At 46.8% G+C, this 19,083-nt stretch overlaps 1 protein-coding gene across 1 annotated transcript; it reads left to right on the top strand.

Annotated features, from left to right (window-relative positions):
- The first annotated feature begins 6,043 nt into the window (after nucleotides 1-6,043).
- On the top strand, nucleotides 6,044-18,923 carry TOE1 (target of EGR1, exonuclease). Its single transcript, XM_030207188.1, has 7 exons — nucleotides 6,044-6,279; nucleotides 8,860-8,900; nucleotides 9,859-9,955; nucleotides 14,508-14,666; nucleotides 16,202-16,461; nucleotides 17,917-18,085; nucleotides 18,176-18,923. The coding sequence occupies exons 1-7, from the start codon at nucleotides 6,169-6,171 to the stop codon at nucleotides 18,815-18,817; spliced, it is 1,479 nt and encodes a 492-aa protein (XP_030063048.1). The 5' UTR covers nucleotides 6,044-6,168; the 3' UTR covers nucleotides 18,818-18,923.
- The last annotated feature ends 160 nt before the right edge of the window (nucleotides 18,924-19,083 follow it).

Genomic DNA, 19,083 nt, shown 5'->3' with positions numbered 1-19,083 from the left:
TTGAGTGTACTAGATATGACGGCTACTTGGGGGAGTGGAAACAGAGATTAGGCTCACTTCCACTCCTGTCTATTAAACCTCCTTGCAGCAGTTCATTGGTTTCCTTGCTTTGTTTTGAGTGTACTAGATATGACGGCTACGCGGGGGAGTGGAAACAGAGATTAGGCTCACTTCCACTCCTGTCTATTAAACCTCCTTGCAGCAGCTCAAAGGTTTGTTTGCTTTGTTTTGAGTGTACTAGATATGACGGCTACACGGGACAGTGGAAACAGAGATTAGGCTCACTTCCACTCCTGTCTATTAAACCTCCTTGCAGCAGTTCATAGGTTTGCTTGCTTTGTTTGAGTGTACTAGATATGACGGCTACACGGGACAGTGGAAACAGAGATTAGGCTCACTTCCACTCCTGTCTATTAAACCACCATGCAGCAGCTCGTAGGTTTGCTTGCTTTGTTTTGAGTGTACTGGATGACGGCTGCTCAGGGGTAGTAGAAACAGAGATTTACCAAATTGGCTTCCTCGCTTACAGTGGACTAGATAGACTCACTTCCACTCCTGTCTATTAAACCACCATGCAGCAGCTCATAGGTTTGCTTGCTTTGTTTTGAGTGTACTGGATGACGGCTGCTCAGGGGTAGTAGAAACAGAGATTTACCAAATTGGCTTCCTCGCTTACAGTGGACTAGATAGACTCACTTCCACTCCTGTCTATTAAACCACCATGCAGCAGTTCATAGGTTTGTTTGCTTTGTTTTGAGTGTACTAGATATGACGGCTACACGGGACAGTGGAAACAGAGATTAGGCTCACTTCCACTCCTGTCTATTAAACCTCCTTGCAGCAGTTCATAGGTTTGCTTGCTTTGTTTTGAGTGTACTAGATATGACGGCTACACGGGACAGTGGAAACAGAGATTAGGCTCACTTCCACTCCTGTCTATTAAACCACCATGCAGCAGCTCGTAGGTTTGCTTGCTTTGTTTTGAGTGTACTGGATGACGGCTGCTCAGGGGTAGTAGAAACAGAGATTTACCAAATTGGCTTCCTCGCTTACAGTGGACTAGATAGACTCACTTCCACTCCTGTCTATTAAACCACCATGCAGCAGCTCATAGGTTTGCTTGCTTTGTTTTGAGTGTTCTGGATGACGGCTGCTCAGGGGTAGTAGAAACAGAGATTTACCAAATTGGCTTCCTCGCTTACAGTGGACTAGATAGACTCACTTCCACTCCTGTCTATTAAACCTCCTTGCAGCAGTTCATAGGTTTGTTTGCTTTGTTTTGAGTGTACTAGATATGACGGCTACACGGGACAGTGGAAACAGAGATTAGGCTCACTTCCACTCCTGTCTATTAAACCACCATGCAGCAGCTCGTAGGTTTGCTTGCTTTGTTTTGAGTGTACTGGATGACGGCTGCTCAGGGGTAGTAGAAACAGAGATTTACCAAATTGGCTTCCTCGCTTACAGTGGACTAGATAGACTCACTTCCACTCCTGTCTATTAAACCTCCTTGCAGCAGCTCATAGGTTTGCTTGCTTTGTTTTGAGTGTACTAGAGATGACAGCTAAGCGGGGGAGTGGAAACAGAGATTAGGCTCACTTCCACTCCTGTCTATTAAACCTCCTTGCAGCAGTTCATAGGTTTGCTTGCTTTGTTTTGAGTGTACTAGATATGACAGCTAAGCGGGGGAGTGGAAACAGAGATTAGGCTCACTTCCACTCCTGTCTATTAAACCTCCTTGCAGCAGCTCATAGGTTTGCTTGCTTTGTTTTGAGTGTACTAGATATGACGGCTACGCGGGGGAGTGGAAACAGAGATTAGGCTCACTTCCACTCCTGTCTATTAAACCTCCTTGCAGCAGTTCATAGGTTTGCTTGCTTTGTTTTGAGTGTACTAGATATGACGGCTACGCGGGGGAGTGGAAACAGAGATTAGGCTCACTTCCACTCCTGTCTATTAAACCTCCTTGCAGCAGTTCATAGGTTTGCTTGCTTTGTTTTGAGTGTACTAGATATGACGGCTACGCGGGGGAGTGGAAACAGAGATTAGGCTCACTTCCACTCCTGTCTATTAAACCTCCTTGCAGCAGTTCATAGGTTTGCTTACTTTGTTTTGAGTGTACTAGATATGACGGCTACGCGGGGGAGTGGAAACAGAGATTAGGCTCACTTCCACTCCTGTCTATTAAACTTCCTTGCAGCAGCTCAAAGGTTTGTTTGCTTTGTTTTGAGTGTACTAGATATGACGGCTACACGGGACAGTGGAAACAGAGATTAGGCTCACTTCCACTCCTGTCTATTAAACCTCCTTGCAGCAGTTCATAGGTTTGCTTGCTTTGTTTTGAGTGTACTAGATATGACGGCTACGCGGGGGAGTGGAAACAGAGATTAGGCTCACTTCCAGTCCTGTCTATTAAACCTCCTTGCAGCAGTTCATAGGTTTGCTTGCTTTGTTTTGAGTGTACTAGATATGACGGCTACGCGGGGGAGTGGAAACAGAGATTAGGCTCACTTCCACTCCTGTCTATTAAACCTCCTTGCCGCAGCTCATAGGTTTGCTTGCTTTGTTTTGAGTGTACTAGATATGACGGCTACGCGGGGGAGTGGAAACAAAGATTAGGCTCACTTCCACTCCTGTCTATTAAACCTCCTTGCAGCAGCTCGTAGGTTTGCTTGCTTTGTTTTGAGTGTACTGGATGACAGCTGCGTGGGGGAGTGGAAATAGAGACTAACCAAATTGGCTTCCTTGCTTACAGTGGACTAGATAGACTCACTTCCACTCCTGTCTATTAAACCACCATGCAGCAGCTCGTAGGTTTGCTTGCTTTGTTTTGAGTGTACTGGATGACGGCTGCTCAGGGGTAGTAGAAACAGAGATTTACCAAATTGGCTTCCTCGCTTACAGTGGACTAGATAGACTCACTTCCACTCCTGTCTATTAAACCTCCTTGAAGCAGCTCAAAGGTTTGCTCGCTTTGTTTTGAGTGTACTAGATATGACGGCTACGCGGGGGAGTGGAAACAGAGATTAGGCTCACTTCCACTCCTGTCTATTAAACCTCCTTGCAGCAGTTCATAGGTTTGCTTGCTTTGTTTTGAGTGTACTAGATATGACGGCTACGCGGGGGAGTGGAAACAGAGATTAGGCTCACTTCCAGTCCTGTCTATTAAACCTCCTTGCAGCAGTTCATAGGTTTGCTTGCTTTGTTTTGAGTGTACTAGATATGACGGCTACGCGGGGGAGTGGAAACAGAGATTAGGCTCACTTCCACTCCTGTCTATTAAACCTCCTTGCAGCAGTTCATAGGTTTGCTTGCTTTGTTTTGAGTGTACTAGAGATGACAGCTAAGCGGGGGAGTGGAAACAGAGATTAGGCTCACTTCCACTCCTGTCTATTAAACCTCCTTGCCGCAGCTCATAGGTTTGCTTGCTTTGTTTTGAGTGTACTAGATATGACGGCTATGCGGGGGAGTGGAAACAGAGATTAGGCTCACTTCCACTCCTGTCTATTAAACCTCCTTGCAGCAATTCATAGGTTTGCTTGCTTTGTTTTGAGTGTACTAGATATGACGGCTACGCGGGGGAGTGGAAACAGAGATTAGGCTCACTTCCACTCCTGTCTATTAAACCTCCTTGCAGCAGTTCATAGGTTTGTTTGCTTGCTTTGTTTTGAGTGTACTAGAGATGACAGCTAAGCGGGGGAGTGGAAACAGAGATTAGGCTCACTTCCACTCCTGTCTATTAAACCTCCTTGCAGCAGCTCATAGGTTTGCTTGCTTTGTTTTGAGTGTACTAGATATGACAGCTAAGCGGGGGAGTGGAAACAGAGATAAGGCTCACTTCCACTCCTGTCTATTAGACCTCCTTGCAGCAGTTCATAGGTTTGCTTGCTTTGTTTTGAGTGAATGGGGATGACGGCTGCGCTGGGCAGGGGAAACTTAGATTGTCCTAATTGGCCTCCTTTCTCACAGTGGACTAGACAGGCTCACTTTCACTCCTGTCTATTAAACCTCCTTGCAGCAGCTCATAGGTTTGCTTGCTTTGTTTTGAGTGTACTAGATATGACAGCTAAGCGGGGGAGTGGAAACAGAGATTAGGCTCACTTCCACTCCTGTCTATTAAACCTCCTTGCAGCAGCTCATAGGTTTGCTTGCTTTGTTTTGAGTGTACTAGATATGACGGCCACGCGGGGGAGTGGAAACAGAGATTAGGCTCACTTCCACTCCTGTCTATTAAACCTCCTTGCAGCAGCTCATAGGTTTGCTTGCTTTGTTTTGAGTGTACTAGATATGACAGCTAAGCGGGGGAGTGGAAACAGAGATAAGGCTCACTTCCACTCCTGTCTATTAGACCTCCTTGCAGCAGTTCATAGGTTTGCTTGCTTTGTTTTGAGTGAATGGGGATGACGGCTGCGCTGGGCAGGGGAAACTTAGATTGTCCTAATTGGCCTCCTTTCTCACAGTGGACTAGACAGGCTCACTTTCACTCCTGTCTATTAAACCTCCTTGCAGCAGCTCATAGGTTTGCTTGCTTTGTTTTGAGTGTACTAGATATGACAGCTAAGCGGGGGAGTGGAAACAGAGATTAGGCTCACTTCCACTCCTGTCTATTAAACCTCCTTGCAGCAGCTCATAGGTTTGCTTGCTTTGTTTTGAGTGTACTAGATATGACGGCCACGCGGGGGAGTGGAAACAGAGATTAGGCTCACTTCCACTCCTGTCTATTAAACCTCCTTGCAGCAGTTCATAGGTTTGCTTGCTTTGTTTTGAGTGTACTAGATATGACGGCTACGTGGGGGAGTGGAAACAGAGATTAGGCTCACTTCCACTCCTGTCTATTAAACCTCCTTGCAGCAGTTCATAGGTTTGCTTGCTTTGTTTTGAGTGTACTAGATATGACGGCTACGCGGGGCAGTGGAAACAGAGATTAGGCTCACTTCCACTCCTGTGTATTAAACCTCCTTGCAGCAGTTCATAGGTTTGCTTGCTTTGTTTTGAGTGTACTAGATATGACGGCTACTTGGGGGAGTGGAAACAGAGATTAGGCTCACTTCCACTCCTGTCTATTAAACCTCCTTGCAGCAGCTCGTAGGTTTGCTTGCTTTGTTTTGAGTGTACTGGATGACAGCTGCGTGGGGGAGTGGAAATAGAGACTAACCAAATTGGCTTCCTTGCTTACAGTGGACTAGATAGACTCACTTCCACTCCTGTCTATTAAACCTCCTTGCAGCAGCTCATAGGTTTGCTTGCTTTGTTTTGAGTGTACTAGATATGACGGCTACGCGGGGGAGTGGAAACAGAGATTAGGCTCACTTCCACTCCTGTCTATTAAACCTCCTTGCAGCAGTTCATAGGTTTGCTTGTTTTGTTTTGAGTGTACTAGATATGACGGCTACGCGGGGGAGTGGAAACAGAGATTAGGCTCACTTCCACTCCTGTCTATTAAACCTCCTTGCAGCAGTTCATAGGTTTGCTTGTTTTGTTTTGAGTGTACTAGATATGACGGCTACGCGGGGGAGTGGAAACAGAGATTAGGCTCACTTCCACTCCTGTCTATTAAACCTCCTTGCAGCAGTTCATAGGTTTGCTTGTTTTGTTTTGAGTGTACTAGATATGACGGCTACGCGGGGGAGTGGAAACAGAGATTAGGCTCACTTCCACTCCTGTCTATTAAACCACCATGCAGCAGCTCGTAGGTTTGCTTGCTTTGTTTTGAGTGTACTGGATGACGGCTGCTCAGGGGTAGTAGAAACAGAGATTTACCAAATTGGCTTCCTCGCTTACAGTGGACTAGATAGACTCACTTCCACTCCTGTCTATTAAACCTCCTTGAAGCAGCTCAAAGGTTTTCGTTTTGTTTTGAGTGTACTAGATGACGACTCCGCGGGCGGGGTATATGGGAAACAGCTACGAATGAAATTGGCTTCAGCGTTGTGACGTCATCCCGCCTTGGGCGTGCGTCGTGATGCCAGGTCGCCGAAGGAGTTGATTGGCTGGCTGCTGCTGGTGTTGTAGGGGATGTGAAGTCATTTCCGGTTGAGTTCCCGCCGCGCTGCATCTGTCTGAGAGTGAGCGGAGTCCGGAGGATTTTGCAGCGGCCTTTGAAGAAGAGGGAGGGGAGGGGAGGGGAGGAGGAGTTGGCTTCGTCCTTGTCTCTCTTTTGCCCTGACCATGAGCTGCTTCAGGGTTCCGGTCATTGACGTGCAAAGTGACAATTTCCGGGAGCTCTGGCCCTCCCTGTTGCTGGCCATCAAGTGCTCCAGCTTCATCGCTCTGGACACGGTGAGTAACTGACGTCTCTGCGTTGGCTACTGACATTAACAGCTCTTCATAGTAGGTTTTGCTTTCAATGCATTCACAAATTGCTTCCAGCGCTGCCAGGGTTACGCAGCGCTGTACAAGTTTAAACATGGGGAAGGACAGTCCCTGCTCAAGAGAGCTTACAATCTAAAGGTAACAATGTGTGTAGTCAGAGTAGGTATCATGAATGGGGAAGGTGGTTAGGCGCCAAAAGCAAGGGAGAAGAGATGGGCTTTGAGTAAGGACTTGAAAATGGGCAAGATTCTGGAATCCTAAAGAATAGCAACGTTCCATGTAGAACCCCAAAGAATAGCAAGATTCTGGAATCCTAAAGAGTGACAAGATTCCATGCAGAATCTCAAAGAGTAGCAACATTCCATGTAGAACCCCAAAGACTACTACTACTACTTAGCATTTCTATAGCGCTGCCAGGGTTACGCAGCGCTGTACAAGTTTAAACATGGGGAAGGACAGTCCCTGCTCAAGAGAGCTTACAATCTAAAGGTACCGCGTTTCCCCGAAAATAAGACACTGTCTTATATTAAATTTTACTCCCCAAGACCTGCTAGGTCTTATTTTCAGGGGAGGCCTTATTTTTCAGGGAAACATCGGGGTCACCCCCCCCCCCCCCCCCTGAGATCGCCGGCTCCCCCTGCCCTCAGTCGCTCCCGGAAGTAACTAACCTCTTAAATGCTTCCTTTCACCATTCACCTTCGCACTCGCCGCAGGCAGCAGGGCAGGCCACTCCTTCTTTCCGTGTCCCGCCCTCGCCTGACGTAACGACGTCAGGCGAGGGCGGGACACGGAAGGAAGGAGTGGCCTGCCCTGCTGCTTGCGGCGAGTGCGAAGGTGAAAGGAAGCGGTTAAGAGGTTAGTTCCGGGAGCGACTGAGGGCGGGGGGAGCCGGCAATCTTGGGTGGGGGGGTGACCCCGATGTTTCCCCGAAAAATAAGGCCTCCCCTGCTAGGTCTTACTTTCGGAGGATGTCCTATTTTCGGGGAAACACGGTAACAAGCTATGTAGTCAGTGTAGGTATCATGAATGGGGAAGGTGGTTAGGCGCCAAAAGCAAGGGAGAAGAGATGGGCCTTGAGTAAGGACTTGAAGATGGGCAGGGAGGGCGCATGGCGTATGGGCTCAGGGAGTCTGTTCCAGGCATAAGGTGATGCGAGGCAGAAGGGGTGGAGTCTGGAATTAGCGGTGTTGAAGGGTACAGATAGGAGTGATTTGTCCTGAGAGCGCAGGTTATCTGTCCACTGATGTGCTTTGGTGTCATTACCTGATTATTTCTTGTAATTTGTATTTCCTACCCCTGTCATTAAAATTTAATAAAAATTTTCTAAAAATGATTAAAAAAACAACAACAACTTTTTAGGACCTTTAATGAAATCACAGATTCTGCAAATCTAAGACCCGACATGGTTGTGTTTCAGTGTGTCAGCCTGCCTCAGGGGTCAGCAAACCTGTAAACATGTAACAGTGAGTGCTGGTGGATTCAGGTCCTATATTGTATGGTTCATAAGTACCCGTTACACGTTCAGTGCTCCGCTTAAAAAAAACAAACAAAAAGGGGGCAAAGTACTGCTTGCAAAACTAAGCCATTTGGAGAACTTGCCACCCCCCCCCCCCCCCACCGTAATTCCATAACTACCTGCTAGAATTAGGTGCTAGGATGCACCTACAGTACGTGTGTAATTGTCAACTTAAAAATGACCTGCGAACTTCGAAGACCCATCTCTTCAGCAAGGCTTACCACAGAGATCAACCAATGTGAATATACATAAATCCTCCAAACGTAGTTAGAAATGTCTTATAATATCTGCTTGTCGGACTACTATCATGTCTTATCATTATCATGTTACCAAACATTTTCTTTAACATTAAATACCTATTTTTCTATTATATTTCCACAATCCATGATGTATTGTAAGCCACATTGAGCCTGAAAAGACATGGGAAAATGTGGGATACAAGTGCTCTAAGAATAACTAACTGCGCAGCCCACTGCGGTAATATCCTGTCAGTTGCTGTGTTGGGAACAACTGTTTCCCTTTTTTGTCACTGTGAGCAGGGATTGGTTCATGCACTGAGCAGAAGGGAGCTAACATGTATCAGAAAAGGGCTGTACTCTCCAACTCTCATCCCATAATGCCTTGGTGGCCCTAGTGTACTGCTAGGGGTCAGCTGCTGGCGTTTTGTATGATGGCGCTGTGGGCATGGAGAGGTTAGGGAGTCTACTTAATCCACCAGGAACAGTTGTTGGGGGGGGGGGGGGGGGGGGGCAAAGATTCAGTGCTACAAGAAGTTTATAAAAAAAAAAAAGTGCTATATCTTAGCTTGTGTTTTTTTACATTGAGAGCAATATTTTCTGCAGCGGCTTGCCTGTATTTCGTATGCCCCCTACACTACCCTACCCTAATCTTTCTTCCAGCTGCAGGACTAAGATTAGCATGAGAAACAAAGTTTATTTCAGTAGGATTTAGCACATCTTTCTTTATCAAACCCTCAGTGGGATTGGAGACTGATAATAGGAAAGTAACATCTGACCTCTTTATGTTTGCAGGAACTGAGTGGCTTGGGAGCCCGGAAGAGTTTACTAAACCAGTGAGTAATCGTGTTTAGCTGTGGGTGAATGAGGTGCTCAGTGGATTGGGAGGGGCTGCTGCTGCTCCTCCTCTATGGATTAGAACAGCAGCACCTCCTAGAGGCAGATCCAAAAAAAGGACAACTTCCTCGGGTTTCCTTTCAAAGCATTTTTAATTTCCTGGTCGGCTACTAAGATTTAGGCAATCATGATACCTTCCTTTCACTTCTGGTAAGACTTCTGGACCTCTCACACCATTTTCACTCTTTAGCACTGGCAACATCAGTCCCACTGATGCAGAGGGAGAAGCAGAAATGCAAAGCGGAAAATCTGAAAACTGCCCTGGCAGTTTTATTCAAACTAGATCTTCAGATACGGACTTAAACTAACTTTTAAACATGGGAGTGAAAGAACTGGTTGGCTTACTTAGTAAATCGCATGAGAGGCCCTGGGACTTTAAATGAAGAGTCCCTTCTTTGTGACAGTAGCAGTGGGCTGGGTATTTAACTTGGTGCACGTGAGGTTCTAGTACTTGCATGTGATTGGAAATGAGGTTAAGTGAGAGCAGAAAATCTGCTACCAACTTCAGAGCTTGAGTTACAGTTTATTGGGGGGGGGGGGGGGGGGGGTCATACACACCAGCTAATCTAGTACTTTTAATTGGAGTAGGTGGTGATTGTGGTCCCTGAATAGTTTGAATTACGTCTTCCTGGCCTGGATTCTTCGGGTCCAGTTTCAGTGCTGTAGAAATAATCTATGCTGGCTAGGAAGACTGGTGCTTTTGGGATCCATCCTTTAAGCTTCTGCTCTACACATGAGGATGAGAACTTTTGCCAGGTGACTAGCAGTTAGCTGTGGCTATTCTCACGCTGGGCTAGGAAAACACAATCCCCTCCTCTAGTCTCTTTGATCGTGAGAGCATTTGCATGTCTTAAGCTGCTGTGCTGAATTTATTTATTTTTTTCCTTTGGGATCCAGATGCATTGAGGAGCGATACAAAGCCATTTGCAATGCGGCTAGGACCCGCTCCATCCTGTCTTTGGGTATTGCTTGCTTCAGGGAGATGCCAGACAAGGTATGAGAGCCGTGATCCGAAGGTAGAGCAGAGTTCTAGTCACTAGAGTGGTCCTTGAGAAAACTGGGATTCTTGTAGGCTGATAACAATCTTTGTGTTGATCTAACAAAAGATACTAAATGAGCGTTTGAGACCACTTGGTTCCTTTCCAAAGATGTGATTCTGAGGGCCAGAAGCACTGTTAGCTGAACTGGATAATCCTCTGTTAAGGACAGTAGGATACTAGACATCTCATGAAAAGGATATTAAGGTAATACCTCACTTGGACTGAGAGTAGAAGATAAATCAGAAGGTGGACCTTTACTTAAACCCACTGTGGCACATCGAGGTGTATAGATATTGTCCTCCAACAGTGGCTGATTGAGGTAGGGTTACCATATTTTGTCCCCCAAAAAGGACATGCCCCGCCCCCTGTCACCCCCTCCCCTTACTACTGTTTTGGTGGTCTAGTGACCTCTTCGGGGCAGGAAAGAGCCCCCTCTGTCCTGCCTGGAGCGCTGGCCTGCATGCATCCTTCCTGTTGGTGGTCCTCGGCGCTGATTCAAAATGGCCGCCGACACTTGAAATGACCTTGTGAGACTTCAACTCTCGGTGGCCATTTTGAATTGGCGCCGAGGACCACCAACAGGAAGGAAGGATGCATGCAGGGCAGCGCTCCGGGCAGGAAAGAGGGGGCTCTTTCCTGCCCCAAAGGCGGAAGAGGTCACTAGACCACCAGGGCACTAGTAAGTAAGGGGAGGGGAGGCTAGCAATCTGCCCGTTTGTCTGGATTTCTGGACAAACGGGCAGCCTGGCGGGCGGCCCGTCGGACGGCCCCACCCACCAGCCTACCTGTTTGTCCAGAAATCCAGACAAACGGGCAGATTGGCAAAACCCACCCGGTTGCCTGGACATGCTCTCAAAAAGAGGACATGTCCGGGTAAATCCGGACATATAGTAACCCTAGATCGGGGGTACCCCAAGATTATGGCACTAACAGGCTTTCCCAAATGTACCTGGCTGATACTGGCTTGTGGATTTGTCAGCTAAGAATGTGTCTAAACCCCTTTTTAAACTCGACAAGTTCCACAGCTTGAGTGAAAAAATGTCTTCACTGTCGCCTAGGGCAGAGCAGTTAAACCTTGCTGCTGCTCTGCGTGATCTTGACCCTCCATTGCCTCAGGGACAAACTTAAGGGTACTTGTACTAAAGTTTAGTACACACTAAGTACCACGGGAGCCCTAGCTACAAAATAGCTCTGAGTCCCTGTGGCCCCTAACTGTACCTGGAGCTAACGTGGCATCTTCCCTCAATTAGCTAAAAGGGTTATTAACTATTTCCTGTCTACTCGCTCCACCTTGCTCAAGATTGTAGACCTCTTTTCAAGCTCAGAGGAGACTCAATCCACCCTCTATCATTTTAGTTGCCTTTCTGTATATGAACTTAAGATGGTCAAAAAGGTAGGAAAGACAACAGCTAAAGCGAGAGAGGTGCTTGGTATCAAGGCAGGGAAAAGGCGCTGATAATGCTGGTGCATCAGCCTCTGGAGATGCCTTCAAAACCAGAGAAACAGGCTGGAGTTGGTCTAGAGCAGGGATGGGCAACCTCAGTCCTCAACCCAGTTGTTTCCCCCAATGCATATGCATGAGATCGATTTGCATGCACCATCTCCATTCTATACAACTAGATCTTAATGCATATTCATGGGGGAAAATTGACTGAAGGCAGCTCTTAAAATGGTCCACACACTCCATAAAGTATATGGGGATGTATGTAAAGAACTCAGACTTTGTACACCACTTTCATTTGTCCTTAAAAAAAAGCGGTATATTAAAATTGAATAAAAGATCAAGGCAGGAGAATGGAGATGAGACATTTAAATACGTGCGGCGTAAATGCACTGGAGGTGAGTCTCAACTGTGAAGAAGCTCTAGACATATGAAATGAGGCAGAAGCCGGCCTGGATCAGCCTCTCTGGGTTGGGTTTTTACTTTTGTAAGGGGGTAGTGCTAATCCCAAAAGCAGTACTGCTCCTGACTAGTCCATTCAAGCTCTAGCGTAGTTGATCAACACATAAAAGACGATTTTAAAAACATAAAGGAACAGAGAACATGGGAACTGAAGTATATTCAAATTCAGTAGATTGACTTATGCTGAAACCTTTGGGCCTGAGGCAGCACCTCTTCAGTTGCAGCTGTCTCTGCCTGTGATAACTTTCCAACAGTGCTGCCTCCTTTCAGACTTAGATTTGCATCTGAGGAAGGGTCTTGTGTGGTCAAAGCTCCTGGTTTAGTCTTGTTTGTTGAATCATCTTTCTTACACAGTAATTAACCAGCTGCATTTCTTATTCTTATCCAGTGAGGGTTAGACATCAGTCACTAAAGGTGCCGATGATCAGTTCCCAGCACAGGGAATTAACTCCCTAATGATCAAAGCTAAGAACATGCAAATTCATGTGAATTCTTAGCATTGATCATAGGGGGATTTCTGCGGGAGGATTGTGCTTGGGCATGCTCTTGAGGCAAGATCCTTCCACAGAAGAGGTTTGACGGGTCCAGGCTGTTAAAAAAAGAAAAAAAAAAACCACACACGTAAACCAGAGGCCTGGTGGACCTTGAAGCCCCCCCCCCCCCCCCAAAACATGGGCCTGTACCTAGAGAATGTTGTTGGTCCAGTGGGACCCTTGCAAGGCCTGGTCTCACCCCTGAAAGCTAGCCATAGTGGTTTAGCATCCCCCCCCCCCACCAAACCACATAAAAAAAATGACCAGTCCCAAACAGGTGGGAGGAACTAGGGCTTGCTCCCTCCTGCAGGCACTGCCTCAAAATGGCAGTACCTCGCCCAGATGTCAGAGAAAGTGGGAGATGGACCACAGTTTCCAGGGACAAACGAGAGTCTTGACATGTAAACTTCATTGGGTGTTTTGGCCACAAGGCCTGTCTCGGGAGTCTCTCTCTATTAGTATTAAAATAATATAACATTTGGGACAAAAGGAACAGAATATGTAACAAAGTGGATAAATTTCAAATAATAAACATATAAATGAAGAACAAATATCCTATATAATAAAAAGCACCTCCAATGTTCTGAAGCTGACTCCATGGCAGTGAAAGTTTGAAGGGTTCGTGCCTCTAACGCTGTATCCATCTCCTGAATTGACGTCATGAGTCCTGCCCTCGCGGAAAGAGGAAATGACGTCAGCAGGCGGGACTCAGAGGGAATGAAGTCGAAGGGAAGGCTACAGCCGGGCAGGGCTTTCAAAGACGTGGCCGCTTTGACGGAGGTAAACGGGAACAAGGAGAATCTCTGGGTGGCAGGAGGGGGGGCCAGGGGAGCGAGGAGAATCTCTGGGTGGCAGGAGGGGGGGCCAGGGGAGCGAGGAGAATCGCTGGGTGCCTGGGGGGCAGGGGGCAGGGGGACAGAGGAGACGCACTCACACCCAGCGGTCTCACTCTGTCACACACACACACTTGCACAGTCACTCTCTCACACACACTCCGAGCAAAACCTTGCTAGTGGCCATTTAATTTGTGTCAGAAACGGGCCTTTTTTTACTAGTATAGAAATAAAACAAATTTGCATACAAGTTGACTAATACATAAAGCATATGGGACAGAGAAATATCCAGAGTACCTGCATGTAACTCACTTTGAGCTACTACTGAAAAGGTGTGAGGAAAATCCATAGCTGACAGCTATAATTATAAAAAAAAAAAGTGCAAAATAACACGTGATGTAGAACTTACTAACCTTATGATATGCAATGTTAACTTTTAGATTAAGTATGGAACACTCCCAATAAAATCAGGTAATTGGCATTAGTATATTTAAATACTCTGATTTGTTCTTCATTTATATGATTATCTTTATCAAAGTTCACATTTCAAGACTCTCTCATTTGTCTCTGGAAACCACAGTCCATCTCTCACTTTCTCCAACATTTGTGTATCTCCGTGGGATCCTTGTGTTCTCTGCCTCTGCGGATTTTTGATAGCGCCTTTCCCAGTGCATCCTGGGACGCTGCCATTTTGAGGTGGCACCTGCAGGAGGCGGGAAGGGAGTCCTAGTCTCTCCTCCTGTTTTGAGACTGGAGTCATGTTTAAGGTACGGGGGGGGGGGGGGGGGGGGGGAAACCAGTAGACCACCAGTTAGCTTTCAGGGGTGGAGGGGAGGCTGGGCCAGGTCTGGCTGGGGTCCCATTGGACCACCAGGGTTCTGTATTCACAGGGGGGGGGGCTGCAAGAAGGGTTTTCCCGTTCTTCCCCAGTGCCCTGCTAGACCCTTTGATGCACTGCTTGGTGAGCATTGGGGAGGAATATTAATGGCCCTGTTTAGCATGCGTTTGCATGCTGTTAGTATTTCGAGCCGGTGAGCTTGTTGTTTCACATGCTCACTGGTTCCAAACATTTTGCAGTAGCAAGTGCAGTGCTAAGATGTTTCTGCATGAATCGCACAGGACAAATTGGTTTACATGTGCTGTACATGAGTTGAATATTCACAATTCTAGAAACCATTCTTTTGGCTGTTGGTTGGGGATTGCTTGCATTAATGGCAGTAACCTGTGTTCTTCGCAGGCTGAACACACGTACCTCTCACAGATCTACAACCTAACCCTGCTGTGCATGGATGAATATGTAATCGAGCCACAATCGGTGCAATTCCTTGTACAGCACGGCTTTGACTTCAACAGACAGTACTCTCAGGGCATTCCCTACCACAAGGGCAATGATAAGGTAAATCTGTGCTTGTACCAGCCTCTCCCTATGCATTGCCAAGGCTTTCTAGGCACACGTACCATAAGTATTGCCATACTGGAACAGACCAAAGGTCCATCAAGCCTAGCATCCTGTTTCCAACAGTGGCCAATCCAGGTCACAAGTACCTGGCAAGATCCCCCCCAAAATACAAAACATTTTATGCTGCTTATCCTAGAAATAGTGGATTTTCCCCCAAGTTCAATTTATGGTCCATGGCCTTTTCCTTTAGGAAGCCGTCCAAACCTTTTTTTAAACTCTGCTAAGCTAACCACCTTTACCACATTCTCTGGTAACGGATTCCAAAGTAATTACACATTGAGTGAAGAAACATTTTCTCTGATTAGTTTTAAATTTACTACTTTGTAGCTTCATTGAATGCCCTCTAGTCCTAGTATTTTTGGAAAGCGTAAACGGACACTTCATGTCTATCCGTTCCACTCCACTCATTTTATAGACCTCTATCATCTCTCTCCTCAGCCATCTTTTCTCCAAGCTGAAGAGCCCAATTGCTTTAGCCTTTCCTCATGGGGAAGTCGTCCCATCCCCTTTATCATTTTTGTCGCCCTTCTCTGTACCTTTTCTAATTCCACTATATCCTGTTTGAGATACGGCAACCAGAATTGAACACAATATTCGAGGTGCAGTCACACCATGGAGTGATACAAAGGCATTATAACATCCTTATTTTTGTTTTCCAATCCTTTCCTAATAATACCTAACATTCTATTTGCTTTCTTAGCCATAGCAGCACACTGAGCAGAACGTATCAACGACAACACCTGGATCCCTTTCTTGGTCTGTGACTCCTAACATGGAACCTTGCATGACGTATCTATAATTTGGGTTCCTCTTTCCCACTGTGATTTAACGACTTTCAATAACTTTGTGTCATCAGCAAATTTAATTACCTCACTAGTTATTCCCATCTCTAGGTCATTTATAAATATGTTAAAAAGCAGCGGTCCCAGCACAGAGCCCTGGGGAACCCCACTAACTACCCTTCTCCATTGAGAATACTGACCATTTAACCCTACTCTCTGTTTTCTATCTTTTAACCAGTTTTTAATCCACAATAGAACACTACCTCCTATCCCATGACTCTCCAATTTCCTCTGGAGTCTTTCATGAGGTACTTTGTCAAATGTGTTGACAACACGCTGGTTACGGGGCAGCTAGGAGTATGTGACTAAAATGCAGTTGTAGCCTGCTCTGCCAGGGGGGGGAAAAAAAGTCTAAACAGAAGCAGCTCAGTCTGTGCCTTGGTCCCAAATCACCAGCAGGAAGGTGTTCATTATACTTGCCAGATTCCTAGGCTGTCTGTGGAAATGAGAGAGTTTCTGCACTTCATGCAGATTTCTTATGCATAGTCTCGTAGTTGGCCTGGAACTGTGACCACACTAGCACAGTAGGGTTGGTGTACAAATGCTGTAATTTAGAGCTGCTTGAAGGGGGCAGTGGGCCCCATGCTTTTGCGTCTCAGAGCTTAATGCCATGTTCTTTTGGTTTCTCAGGGTGATGTGAGCCATGGGCAGACTGTACGAAGCCTCTTCCTAGAGATTCTTCGTGCTCAGAAGCCTCTGATTCTTCACAATGGGCTGATTGACCTGGCCTTCCTCTACCAATGCTTCTATGCACACCTGCCTGACAGTTTGGGCACCTTTACGGCTGATCTCTCGGAAATGTTCCCTGCTGGGATCTATGATACTAAGTATGCCTCAGAGTTTGAGACACGTTTTGTGGCTTCATACCTCGAGTATGCTTACAAGAAATGGTAAGAATGTGGGTATCTTTCTAGCATTGCGTGCACTGGGGCTGAACTGTAATTTGCTGTCATTATTTACAGTTGTGGGCTGAAATGGTACAGTTGAAACTAGCAGCTGAGCCAGTCAAGCTACAAAAGAACAGTAATGAGTCCTGGCTCTGCAGGCACAAATGCACCTATGTCTGGTTGGCAGGCGAGAGGCAGCCTGCTGTTTTGGGAGTGGCTTACTTGCTTTAGCCAAAGGTACGTTTGGTAAGACATGAGCAGGGAGGTGAGATGCATGTGCTCATCTATCCAAAATGGTGGAGTTATTAAGGATTAAGATGTCTAACAGAAGTGCCCTGTACGGGGAGTGAGTGGCCAGAAGTTTGAGTAGATCCATAGAAAAATAGTCATGAAGAACTGGGCTCAGACAGCAGGATTGGACTCAAGGTAGAGGCTAACAAGTGCCCCCCCCCCCAAGGCCTACTCTAAGGCCTGGTAGGCTAGTGGCTTAACTGGGACAGGAGCAATCCTCAGTCTCTCTGGGCTCTTCTGTCTCTGCTTTCAGTGGTAGCTATTTTGACAGTAGGGGCAGGAGTGGGAATGGCTCCTGCCCCACCAGGGCTTCTAGGGTGGGACTCTTGGGGAGGGGTTGTCACGTAATGCTCTAGCACATGCTGGTATACCCTCCACCTGCAAGTTATTTCCCCAGTGGTTTCTAGGGACACTGGGGCCACAAGCCTAAGGGGGTCCCACCGTTCCTAGCAAGCACACAAACTACCAGGATGCTTAGTCAGTCCAGGACAACAGCGCTAACAAACTACTAGGTTTATCAGGAACAGGTAAGATAACAAGGATTTAGTGTTAAAGCTAGCTGAACACTTTTTTACTACCTAAGAAGTAAGGGAGGTCAGGAAAAAAAAAACTACTCGCAGGAATTGAACAGGGCCTCTTCCCTCAGGGTATAAAGTACTAGCACTAAGCATGTTTCAGCAGTGCCACTCTGTAGGTTACTTTTCTCTTGTGGGAAATGAAGCTATAATGCAGAGGTCAAACACCACCTGCTGGCCAACCAAGGTAAATACTGTGAAGACAGAAAGTGTCTAGGGCAGCAGCATGGGAGCCCCTTGTTCTGCTCCAGGGGGTGCAGTTTCAGCCCAAACTGAAACACAGCTGTGTTGGAATTTCAGGCCAGTTTCAGCAGCCTATAGCGGAAAGGTGATTCCAAGAAAACCTATTGCTTTTAGCTGTGCACACTTAGTACCAGTTTTCTTCACTTTTGATATGCTCAAATGCTGCTCGTACATACAGAGGTGATAAATGAGCCTGCTGTGTGTGAAAGCAGGGTTGGCATGAACAAGCTGGAATGCAGCTCCACTTTGCTTTCTACTTGTGCTGCCCGGACCTCACTGAGGTACTGGTGCAGACAGCCGTGTTTACGTTCTGTGTCATTAGCAGAGGGATTTCTGTTCTGTGTTTCAGCAAACGAGAGAACTGTAAGCAGATGGATGCTAGTGGCAAGTACTTATCTATTGAGTTCTGTAACTACCCTGCCAGCATGTCGACACACATTGATTATCGCTACTGCTCCCTGGCCACAGCCAGCAGCAAGTCTGGCACAGAAGCTGTATTACTTTGCGAGACCTTCTCGGTAAGGGGGGGGGAAGAGTCTTGCATGGGAGTCCTTTGGGGTTGTTGGTCCTTAAGCTGAAGCTCATGTTTTATTTCTTTGCTTTTAAAGGCCTATGGCTGGTGCCCACAAGGGCAGAATTGTGCTCAATCTCACAACATCGACCTCATCATTGATGAAGATGAAAAAGGAGAAAAACGGAAAAAACGGCGGCACCGCAGGAAGCGGAAACAGAACGTAGAGGCAGTAGCAGATATGTTCGTAGAGCAGGATGGTAGCCCGCCTGAGAAACAGAGCTGTGCCCCCACCCAGGAAGTCTCTACAGCAGAGTCAAATGTCCCAACAGAAAAAGAACTTAACAGCAGCACAGTTGCAATGGGAGAGCAGGAAACAGACTCTGCCCACACGCAAGAGGAAGCAGCAGCTCCTGCAGTACTCTCACCAGAAGCTCCCAGGGCCAAGTCCACGTCTGCCCCCAGCGACCAAGAGGCAGAGGAAAGCGGAAAGCGAGGGGAGGGGGGTATTCATCGAGCTGGCTTTGATGCTTTCATGACTGGCTATATTATGGCATATGTGTGTATGCAGAAGCAAGGACCAACCAGGGAAGCAGCAGAGAATCCCTGGCTGCCAGACTGTCATAATAAAGTTTATTTAAGTGGGAAAACGGTGCCACTGCACATTGTGAAAAGCATATTCGCCAAGTCCTCCAAAGCCCACAGTCAGAAGCTAAAGCTGGTGCAGGGTCTAGCTTAGGAAAGGGGTCACTTTTCCTGTGATGTTTATGCAGTGGAGGTCAGGGGAAGAAAGACAGGTAAAGCCTGCATTCTCTACCACCAATAAATAAGCTGTATGGCTGTAATACAGTCTCCATTATTCTCCTGCCCCCGCTTCGTATTCCTCAGTGTCAGTCTTAGCACTGCTTTAAGTGGATGGTTTTAAACTTCATTAGAAGTAGTAGTACCTCTGTTCAAACCAGCAGAGTTTTAAGTAACCCATAGTCATATGTGGGGGGGGGGGGG

Source organism: Microcaecilia unicolor, chromosome 6, assembly GCF_901765095.1.
Source record: "Microcaecilia unicolor chromosome 6, aMicUni1.1, whole genome shotgun sequence".
In the NCBI taxonomy this organism is placed as follows: domain Eukaryota; kingdom Metazoa; phylum Chordata; class Amphibia; order Gymnophiona; family Siphonopidae; genus Microcaecilia; species Microcaecilia unicolor.
This window is presented reverse-complemented; position numbering and strand designations above follow the sequence as displayed.

Bases quoted from the DNA above. Each gene is read 5' to 3' on its own strand.
- TOE1 (XM_030207188.1), top strand. From the start codon at position 6,169: ATGAGCTGCTTCAGGGTTCCGGTCATTGACGTGCAAAGTGACAATTTC. The intron at 8,901-9,858 runs GTGAGTAATCGT...TTTGGGATCCAG, and splicing joins CGGAAGAGTTTACTAAACCA to ATGCATTGAGGAGCGATACA. The intron at 18,086-18,175 runs GTAAGGGGGGGG...TTGCTTTTAAAG, and splicing joins TACTTTGCGAGACCTTCTCG to GCCTATGGCTGGTGCCCACA.